This window comes from Seriola lalandi, unplaced genomic scaffold (assembly GCF_002814215.2).
Source record: "Seriola lalandi dorsalis isolate HSWRI2012SDOR001 ecotype SW California unplaced genomic scaffold, Sedor1 jcf7180002054934, whole genome shotgun sequence".
Taxonomy (NCBI): Eukaryota; Metazoa; Chordata; class Actinopteri; order Carangiformes; family Carangidae; genus Seriola; species Seriola lalandi.
In genome coordinates, this window is record NW_019525486.1 from 488,144 (window position 1) to 503,782 (window position 15,639).

General features: G+C 42.7%; 1 protein-coding gene across 1 annotated transcript in view; it reads left to right on the forward strand.

The window, feature by feature from the left end:
- Positions 1-15,639, forward strand: part of agmo (alkylglycerol monooxygenase) — a 46,845-nt gene that overhangs the window by 18,177 nt on the left and 13,029 nt on the right. The window contains exons 4-12 of the mRNA XM_023393439.2: positions 472-575; positions 1,158-1,253; positions 3,530-3,596; positions 3,913-3,978; positions 5,826-5,905; positions 6,309-6,443; positions 8,050-8,166; positions 11,007-11,089; positions 12,727-12,832. Of these exons, the coding sequence (XP_023249207.1) occupies positions 472-575; positions 1,158-1,253; positions 3,530-3,596; positions 3,913-3,978; positions 5,826-5,905; positions 6,309-6,443; positions 8,050-8,166; positions 11,007-11,089; positions 12,727-12,832 (854 nt within the window). The remainder of the gene's footprint in view (positions 1-471; positions 576-1,157; positions 1,254-3,529; positions 3,597-3,912; positions 3,979-5,825; positions 5,906-6,308; positions 6,444-8,049; positions 8,167-11,006; positions 11,090-12,726; positions 12,833-15,639) is intronic.

Genomic DNA, 15,639 nt, shown 5'->3' on the forward strand with positions numbered 1-15,639 from the left:
CCCCCCCCCCAACACCCACTCAAGTGGACAGCTCAGGCTCGAGCCTCGACTTTTCATCATGGTTGGCCAGGAGCGGGACCAAAATGGCTCCTTCTGTGGGATGAAAGTGTCTAGTTACTCATCTGGGGAAGAAGCAGGGTTGATTGTTGACATAAATCACTTGTCCTGGTGATGTAAGGACAGCTGAGTGTGTGTGTGTGTGTGTGTGTGTGTGTGTGTGTATGTGTTATGTAAAGTCAGCTGAGTGTGTATGTGTGTGTGTAAAGTTCAGGAGACGTGTGTAAGCATTCAAGACCTGCGTATGAATCATGTGTGGAAAGTTATATGGCTGCTGTTACCTCAGAGTCATAAGAAGGTGAATAAAGTGATAACCTCTCATGAGAATTGGACTCTTGGACTGTGTGTGTGTGTGTGTGTGTGTGTGTGTGTGTGTGTGTGTGTGTGTGTGTGTGTGTGTGTGTCTCTCTCCAGAGGTGTCCTTCCTGTGGGCTGCTCACCAGGTTCACCACAGTTCAGAGTACTACAACCTCACCACCGCCCTGAGACAATCCGCCACGCAACAGTTTGCATCATGGGTAATGTCTTATTGAAAATTAATCAAATTAATTGATCCTGCAAACAACCAGATGTGTCCCAACCAATGCACTTTTTACTCTTGTTTGATAAATGTTTGCTGAAACCTACAGTGCCCGACTGTTTCAGGACATTATATATGTTCTTAAAGATTTACGTCCTCAGTAGGAGCCACTGGGGTTAGTGTTGATGTCGTAGAGCAGCGTTTCGATGTTTCTTTCAGGTGATTTAATACTAGAATTCACACAGCATGTCCAGAGCAACCACTGTGAGTCCAACTGCACTGATTGACAGATTTCGTATTAAAACAGCCTCATAAAATAGAAAAACGTGTGTCTTCCCAGCCTTCACACATCAGCAGTGATGTAGGAAATGCTCGTGATGTTACCAAGTTTGCATATCAAAGTTAACATGTTTAGGGCGGAAAACATCCCATCTGTTGCACATAAAATCGCTTGCTTATGCAATATGTTAATAAAAGAGGAATTTTAACAGAAAGCAGAGGTGCCAGTGGTTCAGTCTTGGTGTGAGGTTGTAATGAAGACGTCACAGGACATGTTCATTCATTTCCCTCCTCTCTTCAGATTTTCTACCTGCCCGTGGCTCTGGCTGTTCCTCCGTCCATCTTTGCTGTTCACATACAGTTAAATCTGCTCTACCAGTTCTGGATCCACACGGAGGTAAGCTTTAAAACGCAGGTTAGAGATTCTGTCTATCGGTCTGAAATGATTTTGACTACCTGAATTTGGCAGAATGTCAGATGCAGTAGGTTTGTGCAGCGATGAGAGACGTGGTGTCGTGGGCGTCACGGTGTGTAAACTAAAACAAGGACACTGTTGGACGGTGCAGGAAAGATGATGTTGTGCCTGTTGAAACATTTAACAGATGGAGGGATGCAGTTACACATTGTGTCCTATAACAGCAGCGATCATCGTCCAGCGATCTCTGGATGGGAGCATCAGCGTAATCCTATAAATGTGCATATAAAAAGATAGATTTACTGTAGATACTTATTCTTATAACTTCTATGGGATTGTTGAGTAAAATAAAAGAAGAGGATACTCTTAAAAAACATCCAACCAGAACACATGAACTTAAATAAATAAGAATATATATTTGAGAAGGAACAAAAAAGAGGACAGTGACTTTATGGTCAATTTGATAATCACTTGTAATTTAGAAATAAAAAAGTGTGAGAAATTAAGAAGCCTAATTTGCTGTTTTACAGGCGTATGATTAAACATTTAATCACATGCTCAATAATGAATTATTCTTAGTTTCTTCGTGTTCACAAAACCTGATTTCTAGATATAAATATTTTTGTATAAAACAATAATCAAATACAATCCAGCAGCATGAAGCACTGGCACTGTATGAATGTCCTCTTCCATTCACTGTTGCTGTGCAGAGTTAATCTGACTGAAAAAAAAACAACAGTCTGTAAAGTTATCTTTCTCCCCGTGCCAATACTAATCCGTCTGCTGAGTCGAGCCTTTGTAGACTCAGTGTTGCAGTGGAACCTGTATTCAATAAAAAATAATGAGATTTTATGAAATATTCCAAACAGAAGCATGACCACTCCGTCTGCCTTTAAAGTGACTGGGAGTATCACTTTTACAATCCCAGCGATCGTTAGAGGGAATGAATGGATTTGGAACGCCTTCCATCTTTTAGTGCACTATTAGTGAAAACAGTCATAATAGTCACAATTTTCTGAGGGGATGTAATTTATGCCTCCTTTATGGGCTTTTTTTTTGATGTCACGTAATTTATTGGCACACCATTTCGCTGCAGCCTCAGAGCCGTAGTGAAGTGGTGGAGACCCCTTTTTCATTCAAGATAAAACTCTCACGCTCGGCTGCCAGACGCAGCCATTACATGGAAATAATGAATCACTGAGAAACTCTGTCCAGCCGTGCACGTTTCTCCAGATTAAGAGGTCGGTCGTATTGATGAGAAACATCAGAAATATCTTGGAGTCTCAACCAGAAGAGAAACTTGAACTGTGTGAAATATGCTCAGTGTGACCTCTGTAATCTTTAATGAGTCACTGGTGCATCTGTTTGATATCTAAAAGAGGAAAATGATTCATGTCGGTTTCATGCTCAGAATGAACTCGCGCTGCATTCAGCTGCATGTTGTTTATACTATTCATGTGTATGTTTTCTTTCTGTGTGTTAATGGGTCCGACCATTATCAGCAGTGTTAACACCTTTACTCTTACTCTCCCCGTTCCCACGACTGTAGCTGTTACGCTACCAGTCAATAGAGATCGCTCTTCAACTCATGTGAGGTTGTTAATCAGCAAATAAGATCACGAATATTGACAGCTCACTGCAGTAATATACTTTATCTTCAGACAAGACAGGTATCCCATAATGCACCTTCCAGCAGTTATTCACAGCAATCTTTCGGTTTATTGTGTCTTGTTCTGGACCTGCAGATGGTCTGAATGATGTCCGTCGGCCACAGTGTTGATCTTCAGGTTTAATATTCTTTACGTTTACATGATTATATTCATGTGCCTCAGAGGTTAAACCTAAAGTTTTAGTGATCACCTGATCGATTTCTAACTACCAACATTAGACCCGAATTTTCATTATATCAAGATCAAATGATTGATCATTGTCAGGATTGTCATGACCTTTACTGACAATGTTACTGACAAAACCTTTTCTATTTTGTGATTGCTCTGAAATGGTCAAAATGTCAGTTTTGTGCACAAGATTCTTGTGAAACCGGCTGAGCGTAAACGTGCTCCCGAGAGGATAAACCCCTTTGAAGATCGCTGCCCTCCATCGTCAGGAGAAACAGGGTCTGTGGGATCGGGTTATGCTCAAAGAAAACTAGAAAATGTAAAAGGTTTTTATAGCAGATTATGTGACAGATTATTCCTTTAAAGTTTGGCTGTAGCTCATAGATTTAACGAGCATGTCCTGTACATTGTTTCCTTCAGTTGATCCGAGACCTTGGGCCTTTGGAGTGGGTCTTTAACACCCCAAAACATCATCGAGTTCATCACGGTGAGATAAACTACAATCTAACAATCTAATCTTCTCATTTTACAACGTTTTACTGAGATGTTTTCCACGGCTGAGCTGCTATATCACCATCAAACGTCTGATGGAGACTGGGAGGTCGATAATTGCCCACGTCTGATCATGGTTATGTTTAATTTTGTCCAGTCCAATTTCTTTGTTGGCAGGTTGACCAGTCAGGCTTGGGAAAACATGCCACAGAGATAAAGGAATGAAAGGGGGCAATGGGTCCAAGGATGTGGGTTTTATTTTAGACTTCAAATGATTTCTGTGGTAAACTCACTAAGAATTATCTCAACAGGGAGGAACCTTTATTGTATTGACAAGAACTACGGAGGAATTCTGATCATATGGGACAGATTATTCGGTAAGAAAAAGTTCATCAGTAATTTGCTTCTATTTTTGATTTTTATTGCTTAAATTTAGTTAATTATAAGTGTTTCAAACATCAGCGTGAGTGTTAACATGTGACCGTGTTCTCTGTCAACACTGTGACACCTGCCTCACACAATAGGAGTCAGTCAATACTAAATACAAACAGACTCTTTATTTACCTTCCTTAAAGCTCCAGATTTTCTTCTTCTCTTGTGTTTTATTTGAAGTGTTGATCCATCAGAAGATACTGTATATTTGTGGTTTTAAGAACCAAAAACCATCTCAGTGTAGTTTTACATCTCCTCTCTCAGGCTTCTCTCTGGAGCTCTAGAAACAACAGGTCGGTGAGCCAATCAGAAGAGAGGAGGCTCCGGGCCTCTCTTCTGATTGGCTGACTGTTTTCTAAGTGATCCAATAAAAATATAGCAGATTTCAGGTAAAACACTCACAGAGAAACCAAATCCTGCAAGTTTAGGTGCAGGTGGTGTCTGCTTTGTTGTGACATCACAAAGTTCCAGAAGTCCTGACGGCTGGTTTTAAGGCTCAGTGTCTGAATACAGGCTGTGTGCATTTCTCTGTGGACTGAGGCTTTGATACTTTCACAGTATTAATATAGAAGCTAGACCTGATCTATAATCACGCTACACAGGGACATCTACCTTCATACAATATGGGACCTTTAACTGCTAAATGACCATTTACTACTTTGCTAATCACGAACTGTGGAAGACGACAGGAGTGGAGGGACTGAACACTTTGAAGTGTTAAAGCAGACCCAGACTTTATGACATACCAGTTATATACTTTAAGTTTTAACTGTAAAATTTATATTTGTTTTTATTTTTATTATTATTGATGTGTTGAATTACTTTTACATAAAATTTTGCACATAAAGTGCTGAGTGTGTAACGTTTATGACTCATAAACAAATATTAGCAGTCTATGATGTAAAACTGCTCCTAAAATTTACAGTTGCACGTCTCAGTCCAAGTTACTACAATCTCCTGTGTACCATTGAAATATTCAAAGAGGTTATTAGTTTACCTCTTTGGATTTTCATATATCATCTGTACTGGTGTCTGTGATGTCTGCCCTGTCATTAGTTGTTATTGAATGGAAACCAAAAGTTGTGGTATCACCATTTATTGGGGGAAACTGTGACTGTAGGTTTGCCTGTTGCCTTTATACTGGACTCAGCAAGTTTGCATCAAACGTCAGTGAGAGGTAACTGATTAAATTTTGAGGTTTACATTACCCAGAAATCCCTTGGGCCATTTTTTTCCCCCCTCTCTCCATGGCTGCAAAGTTTTAGGAGGTTGATCCCAGATGCTGTTCTTAATACTTTTCCAAAAGCCTCTTGTCCCCATTTTAGCATCTTTCAGCTCATTGTTTTAGTTTCCAGCAGCAGCAGCAGGAAGTTATCAACAAAAAGAAGCTCGATAAACTGACTGCAACTGTTCTTAGCCACGTCCCACACCAACGTTTACCTTCAAACAAGCTGAAAGAAGCTGGAAAACCTGCAAAGTGAAAACCTCTCTATCAGCTCACTGTCTGAATCACAGATATTTATTCTGTAAACGAGACGCACTGCCATTTTATTACCATGGATACCAGTCTGACTTTCCAACTTACACCTGCTCCATACTTGACGTAAAAGCACAACACACACAGGGCTTCGGTCTAAATGATGAACTAAGTCGGACGTTAACGTTACGCGCAGCTGTTGCACTCTGCTCCAGGTGTTTAAAAAGTTCAATAGACTCAAGTTGAAGGTGTTTGTTCTTTTTTTTATTTTGTTTTGCAAATCAAATTTCCTAAATCTGTCCATCTCCTCTTCAGGTACCTTTGCTGTGGAGACAGATAAAGTGGTGTACGGCCTGGTGAGCCCCATCAGGACATTTGAAATCGTCTATATTCAGGTTAGTCCCGGTGTGGCTACCATGAGCGATCGGCCGTCGGTCGGGCGGCTCACCTCTCCGTCCGAGAGTAAACACCTCCAGGAGATGAGACGTGAGCTCATGTTTCCCTCTTTGGCTGAGTGGCCATTTTGTAACCATAACATTATTACTCCACTCTAAACAAACTGGCCGGCTGAGGTGAAGGAGGCCAATAAAACGAAATGCCAAGGAGGTGGATGTTATGATTATTTTCGCTGCCCTCACAACTGGCAGAGCGCGGCATGAGCAATGTGCTGCCCAATGAAAGCAGAAACATTTCTACTCAGGATTAATTGCCGCAACGATTGCTTAGTTAACACTGATCAGTTAAATGTAGCGTTTGATTGTACGTTGATGTTTGGCTCATTTCTTTCTTCTCTTTTAGTTACACTACTATTTATATTTGTGGAGAAGGTCCAACACTTACAAAACTATCAGCAACAAACTGTCAACGTTCATCAAAGGTCCAAGTTGGAAACCTGGTCAATCTCGGCTGGGCAACCACGCCGGCAATCCCAAGGTTTGTGAACCAATCCTTTGTTTCCATCGCTCCTGAGAGAAGGGCATATTTTCACAATAATGCCCTCAGGCCTCATTACCCATCATTTCAACACAGAGGCCTAAATGACTCAGAGCATTCCTTATTTGTAGGATTCACATATTCTGCAAGTTTTACAAGGAACTGCCACATCAAATAAAAAGCTGTAAAGTCTTTGTAGAGGGAACAAAATAAGTTCATTTTCACCGTCTTTAAATGCAGTCTGCGGGATTAAAACCGCATGCAGTTGAGTGTAAATGTGCATGTTTGTGTGTGTGTGTGTGTGTGTGTGCGCACAGAAAGAAATACAGGCTTCAGTTGAATGCCCCGGCGGTTAGCTTTGAAATAACGCTGATGGTGTCACATATTTAGGTCCCTCATGCTTCACACTTTAAAAAAAAAAAAAAACTCCCCTTTTGCCTTTACGATTAAATTGGCCCCTTAAACTCAGCGGGGTGATTCTAAACATGGACCGAGCTGGAATTGAACTGAAATATCTTGAAAGGCTTCGTGTGGACGTCTGCTCATTGATATCTGCTGGTGAGAGAAAGAAAGAAAGGAAGGAAAGAGAGGGGAGCGAAGGAGGAGGACGGAGGGGTTGAACGTGTCTCGGCTGCTTGAGACAAAGCAGAGCGGCGTGCTGGAATACCTACAGGGTCGGGGATGGGATGCGGAGGGGGGGACCCACATGTGGCGGTTTGGTTCCTGGGAAACCCCCCCCACCCCCCCCCCACCCCCCGAAGGAGAGACAGGCATCTATGATTGGCCAGTTTTTTCATTCCCAAAAGAGGACGGCAGTTTCAACATGAAGCCCTGCGGCCTAATCACTTATCGTTTTGGATGCAAAGGCGGGAGACAAAAGCAGGTCAAGTGACTCAGGGCATTCTTACAGGAGGACTCATATGTTCCTCAGTGTTTTGGGGGGAAACCGCTTCACCCAATAAATCCTGCACGACTTTGTAGACGGAGCACAACAAGCTAATTTTTACCAGTTTTGAAATGCAGCGTGTAGGAGACTGAAGTAATAGAAGGCCTTCTGGTCACAAAGGAAATAAACACACTAGAGGTAGAAACTGCTGGAGGATTGAGAAAGGTCAATTTGAGCCTGTTTTGGCATGAACATCTCGAGCTGAGAAGATTTTCCTCCATGATTTTTATTAGTTTTTCCCCTTTTAAAGGTCCCACACATTCAGACTGACACTGTGTTGTTTGCTGTTATATTTGTTATTTCCTGTATCTCCCTCCTGTTATTACACGTTGACAGATTTTCTTGACACACAGTACAGATAAGTGAACTCTTAACACAGGGACAAAGGACTTAGATGTAGAAAATAATTGTTTGTGGCTTTTAACTGTCTTTTAAATGCTGCTTTAATACACAAAACACACTGTTGTTCATATGTATTTACGTTTGGCAGATTACAAGCTTTTTCACTGCTCTGAACACGTAACAATAAACATGAAGCTACACTCGAATCATTTGCTGCTGTTTAAACAAGGAATCTCATCCGGTGTGAGAATCTGTCCAGAAAATTACTGGACGAATTAGGGATTGGGGAATTAAACATGTTTTATTTTCCTTGTGCAGGTTACTGGAAAGGAAGTGCCTCATGATCCCAGCTGGTCTCTGCCTTTACAAGTCTACATGGTCCTGCATTTCCTGCTGGTGCTGCAGATTTACAACGATTTGTTTCAAAACAAGATGGTACGTAATCTTTCACATTAGCAGATCTGTAAACGTGAGAATCTGCAAAAGAACAGAGGCGTTTAGTTTGTTAAAGGTTTCACTTAGAAGCACCTCGACCTCTGCAGTCTCCTTTTTTTTTTTTTACTATCTAGACTTCTCAGGCGTGTAGGACTGAAGCTGGTGACTACGCTCTGGTCACACGCTGGCTACCGTAATGTTTAGGCTACTGTAATTCCTCATGTAAAGTATGACAAGGTGGTCCCGGGTTCTTAATTTAAGACTGAACGCTGCGTGTTTGTTTGCCAACATTATTTCACCCAATTATGCAGTTTGTTGTGGCTGGTGCACGGTCGAGCAGAGTCCTCTACTTAGCCAGCAGGAAAAGACTAGCTCGGTCTAACATCATGACAGAATGACTGATCGGCATTCCCCTTTAGAACAACCTTTGTCTATTATTTTCCACTCGACGAGCCAAAGGACCCCCTTCCTCCTCCTCCAGGAAAAAAAAAAAAAAAAAGAAGCAGGTCTCCTCAGCAGTTATCTTTGGAAGGCGTTTTTCCCTAGGCATAGTTTTGGTTAGCCAAAAAGTGCTGTCACGCCCAGCCCCTTCAAACTCCCAAATAAAATGGCCTGTCTTTTTTGTGATCGCTACCTTCATGGCGCTCCTTCAGTTGTGGTCCCCCCCCCCCCACTTCCCCTCTCCTCTCTCACACACACACACACACACACACACACACACACTTCCCCTCAAGGGTCGAGGGCTCCCCTCCCTCTCGGCGAATGAAACACCAGCTGGTGGTCCAGAAGTGAACACAAACGCCTTAATTGTCGAGTCAACCATTTCCCAACCCAAATAGCCTTCAGGATGCAGCAATCAGGACTTGGAGGGAAAATAACAAAGTGAGCACTCCGGCCCAACAATAAATCATGTCACTGTTATATATTTATACCCACATGTTCGCTAGCCACTTATTTAGCTTGACAATTGATGATACACTGCCGGACAATTTATGGGCTTTGCGTTAATTCGCAGTCATGAAAACATGGTTATTTCAAACAAGTGAAGCTACTCTTCAATTACATCATCAGCAGACCAGCGCGTACGTTTTATTATAGGTTTCCTAAGCAGTTACTATTAGAGGCAGAGTGGGAAATTGACCAAGTAAAGACTTCTTCATCTCAGAGCAGCTTCTCATAAGTGGATCAGCTCTGGTAGAAAAAGCTCAGGTATTAGCATCAGCAGCAAAAAAAAAGTTTTAGTAAAGATTGTATATTAATTATCAAAAGAATAGGATGTGTTTTATCTGTGTAGTTTACAGAGGTTCTGCATTTTCTCAGCGAGCGTTCATGAACTTCGTCATAATAACGTCCTGAGTAATGAGTTAATCTGCTGCGTCTCGGGGGACGGCAGAATAACACAATCAGACCGCCGCTCACGGCACAGCGCTGCCACCAGATGTTAACTTTCACTTCTGTCCTCTGCTGCTGTTGCCGCAGTTTGACACTTGATCACATTAAAAATTAGCACGAAGGAGGAAAAAAAAAAAGAAAAAGAAAAAAAGCCCAAAGCATTTCCCTCCTCCCTCCATCTGTGTCTTTAAAACGTCCTGTAAATGTGGCGGCACCTGACCACACTGAGGGATCTGCAGACGACTTTCTCTGGAGCGTAGCGTCTCGGCCTCGTTCGCCCCGGGGTGATCGATAATCTAACAAAACAAAACAAGAAAAAATGCGATCATGTGACGGATCATGTCTGGTCTGCCTGAGCCCCTTGGGTTATTAAACACAGATAAGTTCACATAACCTTTGATACCAAAATAATTCTCCACTGATTACACCTCTTACTAAAAATAACTGTATCCGTAGCCTTTGAACTCTGACGCAGTGATCACTCTGCTTTAATAAGCTTTGACAGTCTGCAGTGAGTTTAGTTCCTTAAGTCTGATAGATGGATCGAGCCCAAAACCACCACCCACACCCCCCCACCCCCCCCACCCCCCCCCTCCGTTTGATTCACGGGAAACTTAATCGTATCACCCTTCTGTCTTCCCATGTGAGGGCTCTGATGTTGTCGTTCTTATGGATTACAAATCTTGGATAAACACAAAGAAATGCTGCTATATTGCATCCTGTTGATGGGTTGATTTTTATGTTTACTATATATGGCCTTCTGGGTCCGTATTGTATGGGAGCAGTCAGGGAGATTTGGCTGTTAGGTTCTGTATTGAGTGTCGGAGAAATATAAACCTAAGCTGACAGCCCGCTGCATCCTCAGGAGACACCGGGCTTCCAGCTGCTGCCCCCTCAGCCAAGGCCGTAGGTTAGAGAACACGAATCAAACCGTACATCACGTTCTGTACTTTGTATGTTTGTGCGAGTCTGTTTGTGTGTGTGTGTGTGTGTGTGTGTGTGTGTGTGTGTCCCCACGTAGCTCAGAAAAGGTCAGTGAGAATCTGCCTGGGATTTCTGCTCCGATCTTGGTTGTTTTGGCTCCGTTTTTGGGGCTGTCGAGATCCAAGCTGCAGTCTCTGCCACTGTGGTCAAGTCCCCCGTCAAGACCCATCTGGGATGATTAGAGCGTCTATGTAAACTAGGCATGTCAGTGTAAAGTAAGAGGCGGTGTGCATTTTGCTGCAGGATACTGTACGTGCCAGTACACTTATTCTGAAGGTCAGACATGTTTTGGTTGGCATTGTGAAGTAAACAGTCGAACAGCCGTGCGGTTTACGACTGCTCTCCCAGTAAGGTCTCCTGTGATCGTAACTTAACCAGCCATGATATTGATTTAAGGTTTAAATTCTAATGTATTTTTTCCCAACCACATTTCTCATGGCGTGTAAATGTATCTCCAATCCTAGATGCTGTCCCAGTTAACCATTCTGGGCATGACCATCTACGTTCTGCTCACCCTCACTTCCCTGGGCTTCATCATCGACCAGAGGTCAGTACTGACTTTTGTTTATGTTATCATTTCTATAGGAGTGTTTGAAGCATTTGCATGTTTGATTGAAGAGTGGAAAAATGTCGAAGTGGGAAGAGAGTTAAGCGAGAGAAAAGCCTCTGGTTATTTATGTCAGCGGTTCCCGACCTGGAGTTTGAAACCCTCCGAGGGGCCGCAGCATAAATCTGAGGATCGCAAGATGGTTAATAAGATGGGAAAGAAGAAAAACAACATACCTCTGCTAATGGTGCTGAAATGATTAGTAGACAGAAAATTAATTGACCTTTTTGATAATGGATTGATAAATGTCAGGATTTGCTGCCTAATTAATTTAATAAGTAAAAGATCTTTTAGTTATGGCTGTCATTTGATTTGGAAATTCTACATGTATAAGCGCAACGGGCCGTACCTCAAACAAGCTATTTGTAATTTTTGCTATTGCTTCATAGCTAACGTTAGCATTAACAGCCGTTTACTTACCAGTCTAATGAAACGTTTCGGGTTCAGCATCAAACTTCATTCCTTTACTCACCAACAGCCTCCGGAGGTGGAAAACAACGCCAATATAAACTCTTGTTTCTATCACGTCTTTTCCTCCGCTGAGGTTAGCATGCTAGCCAGCTAGCCGGACCCGTCTTGTCACTTTCTGATAGCGACTCAGTGTAGCCTCCGATCTGCCCCGAAGACGTAACGCTGCTCAGAGGGCGTGGTTAACACAAACTCAAGACACTTTAAACATTTTATTCTATGGTATAAAATATTTCTTTAAGTTTTTACATCTCTTAAAAAGAAAAGGCCGGTTGTGAACAAATGGCTAAATGAGGCTACATTTGTCAGAGGCAAGCGACCATGTCCGAGAGAGGGCGTGTTTGACTGCAGAGAAAACCTACAAATAGCCCCTTTAATTCCTCTGTCAGACTGTTTGTTTTATTATGTTTTTATGCAGGACAATAAATATGGAGCTAGGGTGGCTAGCACGCTAACAGTAGCACTTGTCTGGGATTGGAGAACCTCACAATTTATTGTTCCTCATAGAAATGAATGAGGAGCGAAATCTGATGTCACCACAATATATTCAGGATAGGCTACATGGGTTGCCTTTAAGTCTAAATGATTTAAAAGACAATATTTTCAAAAATAAATATTACAGTCAAAACATGTCAGTTGCAATGCTACCTGGTGCAGACACATATGTTTTTTCAGACTGTATCCTATTTTATTGAATCGTTTCACTTCTTCAGGCCTTTAGAAATGATTTTAATGGAACAATCTGATCAGGAAGCTTCAGTCTTTGGTCAGACATGTGCACCCTCGCTTTGCTTTCAAGGCTCACAAGCCATGAAGGTCGCGGTCCACTGATCCACGCCAGTCCGCTGTCAAGGCGTTTGAAGCCCCAGTGTTGGTGTTAATGAGCTGGTATCTGCCAAGTTAGAAAATACCTCTTCTAGTTCTTCAGCTGTCATGAACGGGGCTTGAATCATTCAATCAGCTCTTGGAAACGTCTCCCATTAAAAACTCAATTATTCCTGAAACATCAAAAAGTCTGGCGAAGGCCACGAGGTGAGCGTACGATGAAGAGATGTCAAGCTGAGCCTCGGTGTCGTGTTCATTCATTGATGTGTTGATGTCATGTTCAGGCCAACAGCGGGCGTCTTGGAGATGCTACGCTGTGTCGTCATGGTGACAATGCAGAGGTACGGCTTCATGAAGCCCCTGGTGCCTTCGCTGGCTGTTCCCACAGAGGTAAGACAACCTGCAGCGCGTGTAGTTACAATGCAATCTGAAGACTCATAATGGCGGCACTCAACCGGTGTTACAGAGGTATTTACGTGTCTTCATGCAGCTCCCTCTGGAACCACATAAGGCTGTATACAACACATGCAGCAGACCTATAAACAGACTGTGATGTGTAAAATTGATGCAGGTCCCCTTTAAGTAAGTGTTGACAGCTGTAGAGTTTAGCCTGAGCTAGCTTTAGCGTCACAGACTAACAGGACGAGCTAATCCTGGAGGTCCTGCTTCAGAGGTGATGAGCATGAAACAATATAATGCACTAATATAACATCTGCCAGTTCAACTTGTCATCACAAAATCATGGTCTATTCAACATCAAAATGTTGCACGGTGGTGTCTCTTCTCAAGGAAACCGTCTTTGGCCTGAGTTATAAAGACTACAGACAGCGGCCCGCAGAGACCACACTTACCAGACAACGGCCAGTGTTTGAATTTTGCAGTTTGGCCAACCCATGGAGTTAATTAGCGACAGCGGAGTTGTTATTTCAGCTGCGGATACTGACGGTCGCCAGCAAAAACATAAAAATTTTTTTTTAAAAAAGCAAAGGTCCGGATGTCGTCATAGAGACCAGATATATTAGTGAATGCGGTGGTGCTTTTCCTACAGGTGGCGCTTCAGCAACACGATGATTAAAATGGACGTAACACTGTGGTCGTGAGTCTGATTCAAACTACAACTTCAAAGCCCCAATAACAGACTGGGTTTGTCTTAACGTCAAGTTCCATTTAGTGGCTGTTTTAGGGCTTTTGATCACAACACATGATCTTCATCAGCACATTTTCTGAGCACGTTTCGTCCCTTTTGGTGGTTGAGATTCAGAGTTCACTCTCGACCTTGGAAACACCAGTTGACAAAACAACGTCTCAGCCTCAGGGTCCATTTAGTAGCTGTTCTTGGGGCTTTTGATCACATCACATGATCCTCATTTAGGATTGCTTAATTTTTCCCTTCATTTCAAGACTCAAAGTGTGTCGTGTGCTGTCCAACAGGATTTTAATGTGATGCTTCTAAATGTGGATCTGAACTGAGCATGAAAACTTTTGAATGTCCTTTCAAAACTGTTTCCAACACGGTTTAATTTTTATTTTTTCACTGTGGTTTAATGACATATTGTGGAAATTGTTTTTTTTTTTTTCTTTCATTGGGGTTTAACTCAGAGTTTGGCCTGCTGCCTGCCACCCTCCATTAAAATATTGTTGAGCGTGAACCAGAGAATCGGTTTGTGTCCAGATTACTGTGCAACACTGAAACTCAACTTATATTTTACAACAGTTTAAACACAAAGTCGACCCACAACAAGATCCAACCGGCCAAATCAGCGTAGAGCGCATGTGTGTGTGTGTGTGTGTGTGTTGGGCAGGTTACTAAACGTAGGCCTGAGCCTTTTGTCTTGTCACATTATATTGTGGGAACATATTGAAAAAATAATTCCTCATCTTGGAAACTGTGGAAAGTTAATCAAACAAACACTGGGAAACAGCGGGAAAGACGAGAGAATCATTTTCATATAAATAGTGACGCGTCGTAATGAAATGAGTGTGATGACAGAATAACACACTGAACTCTTTAAATTAGGAAATCTTTGTCTGGGGAACATGTGAAGTCTGACATTAAAAGCATGTTTACGAGACTCATCATCTGATTCTTTGACAGCATCATGTTCCCCCAGTCTGTGTGTGTGTGTGTGTGTGTGTGTGTGTGTGTGTGTGTGTGTGTGTGTGTGTAACCTTTTTTGCCTGTGATTGTGTGTGTTGTGTGGTCTGTTTTGTGTGTGTGAAATATGTGCGAGCTGGGTGCTAAGTCCAGCCCCGCCGCCCTGTGATCTATGAGTCCAGATGCGTCGCCCAATTGACCATAAAATTGGCCTGCGTTTCTGGCTCTGGCGGCCCAACTGTAGATGGCGGCTGACCTCTCATTACGTTCCTTACCTCTTTTTTTTTTTTTCTCCCACCCCCACCCCCCCACCTCCTCCTCCACCCCTTTCTCTCTGCCCGCCCTCACTGCTTTGCCGTTTCAGCCAGTGTGAACGAGAGCAGCACTTCTGGAACCAATTAGTGCCGTCTGCCGCTAACTAGCGCCGGCTGATGAGATTTGCACGTGAGCGCTGAGTCGCTGCTTTTATTGTCCTGTGACTCCACATCTGCTGTGCTCAGGTGTTCAAAAGACAAGTCGAGGCTTTTTCTCACCGTAAAATTGAATAAAACTGAATGAATTATAATTTTTTAAAAGCACATGTCTTAAATGAAGTGCATATCCAATCAGCTTCACAGTTAAAAAGGAAAAAAAAAAAGCTGTCTTGATTTATGCTGCACATGCTGCGCGGCTGTGTCACTCCGACAGCGCTGGAAGTTTCATGCAGGCGTTTCCTTAAGCGAATCATTAGGCCTCATTTCAAGTCGCACTACATCAGATTGAGCTGCATAAATGTCGTGCTTGCAGGTGGGGCTCATTGAAAATCCTCACAATTGACTTGAAATGGTTCCTGACATATTTGCGCTCTTTGTTCAGAGCTGCAGCAAAGGGGGGAAAAAAAAAACGTGAAACCACCCCAAAGCTTTAAGGTACTTTAATGATATATGGCTCTGACGCGTGAGGTGAGCGGCCAGGTCTTTGTTGCAGAGGGTGGAGGGGGGGGGGGCGTGTTTTGAAGTCGGGCCAATCAATTAACAGTCACTTGAAATGGAGGAGGGGAAATTCACATTTAATTGTATTCAGGCTCATGCGACTGTACAGTTGGGAAAAGCAGGGGGGGGGG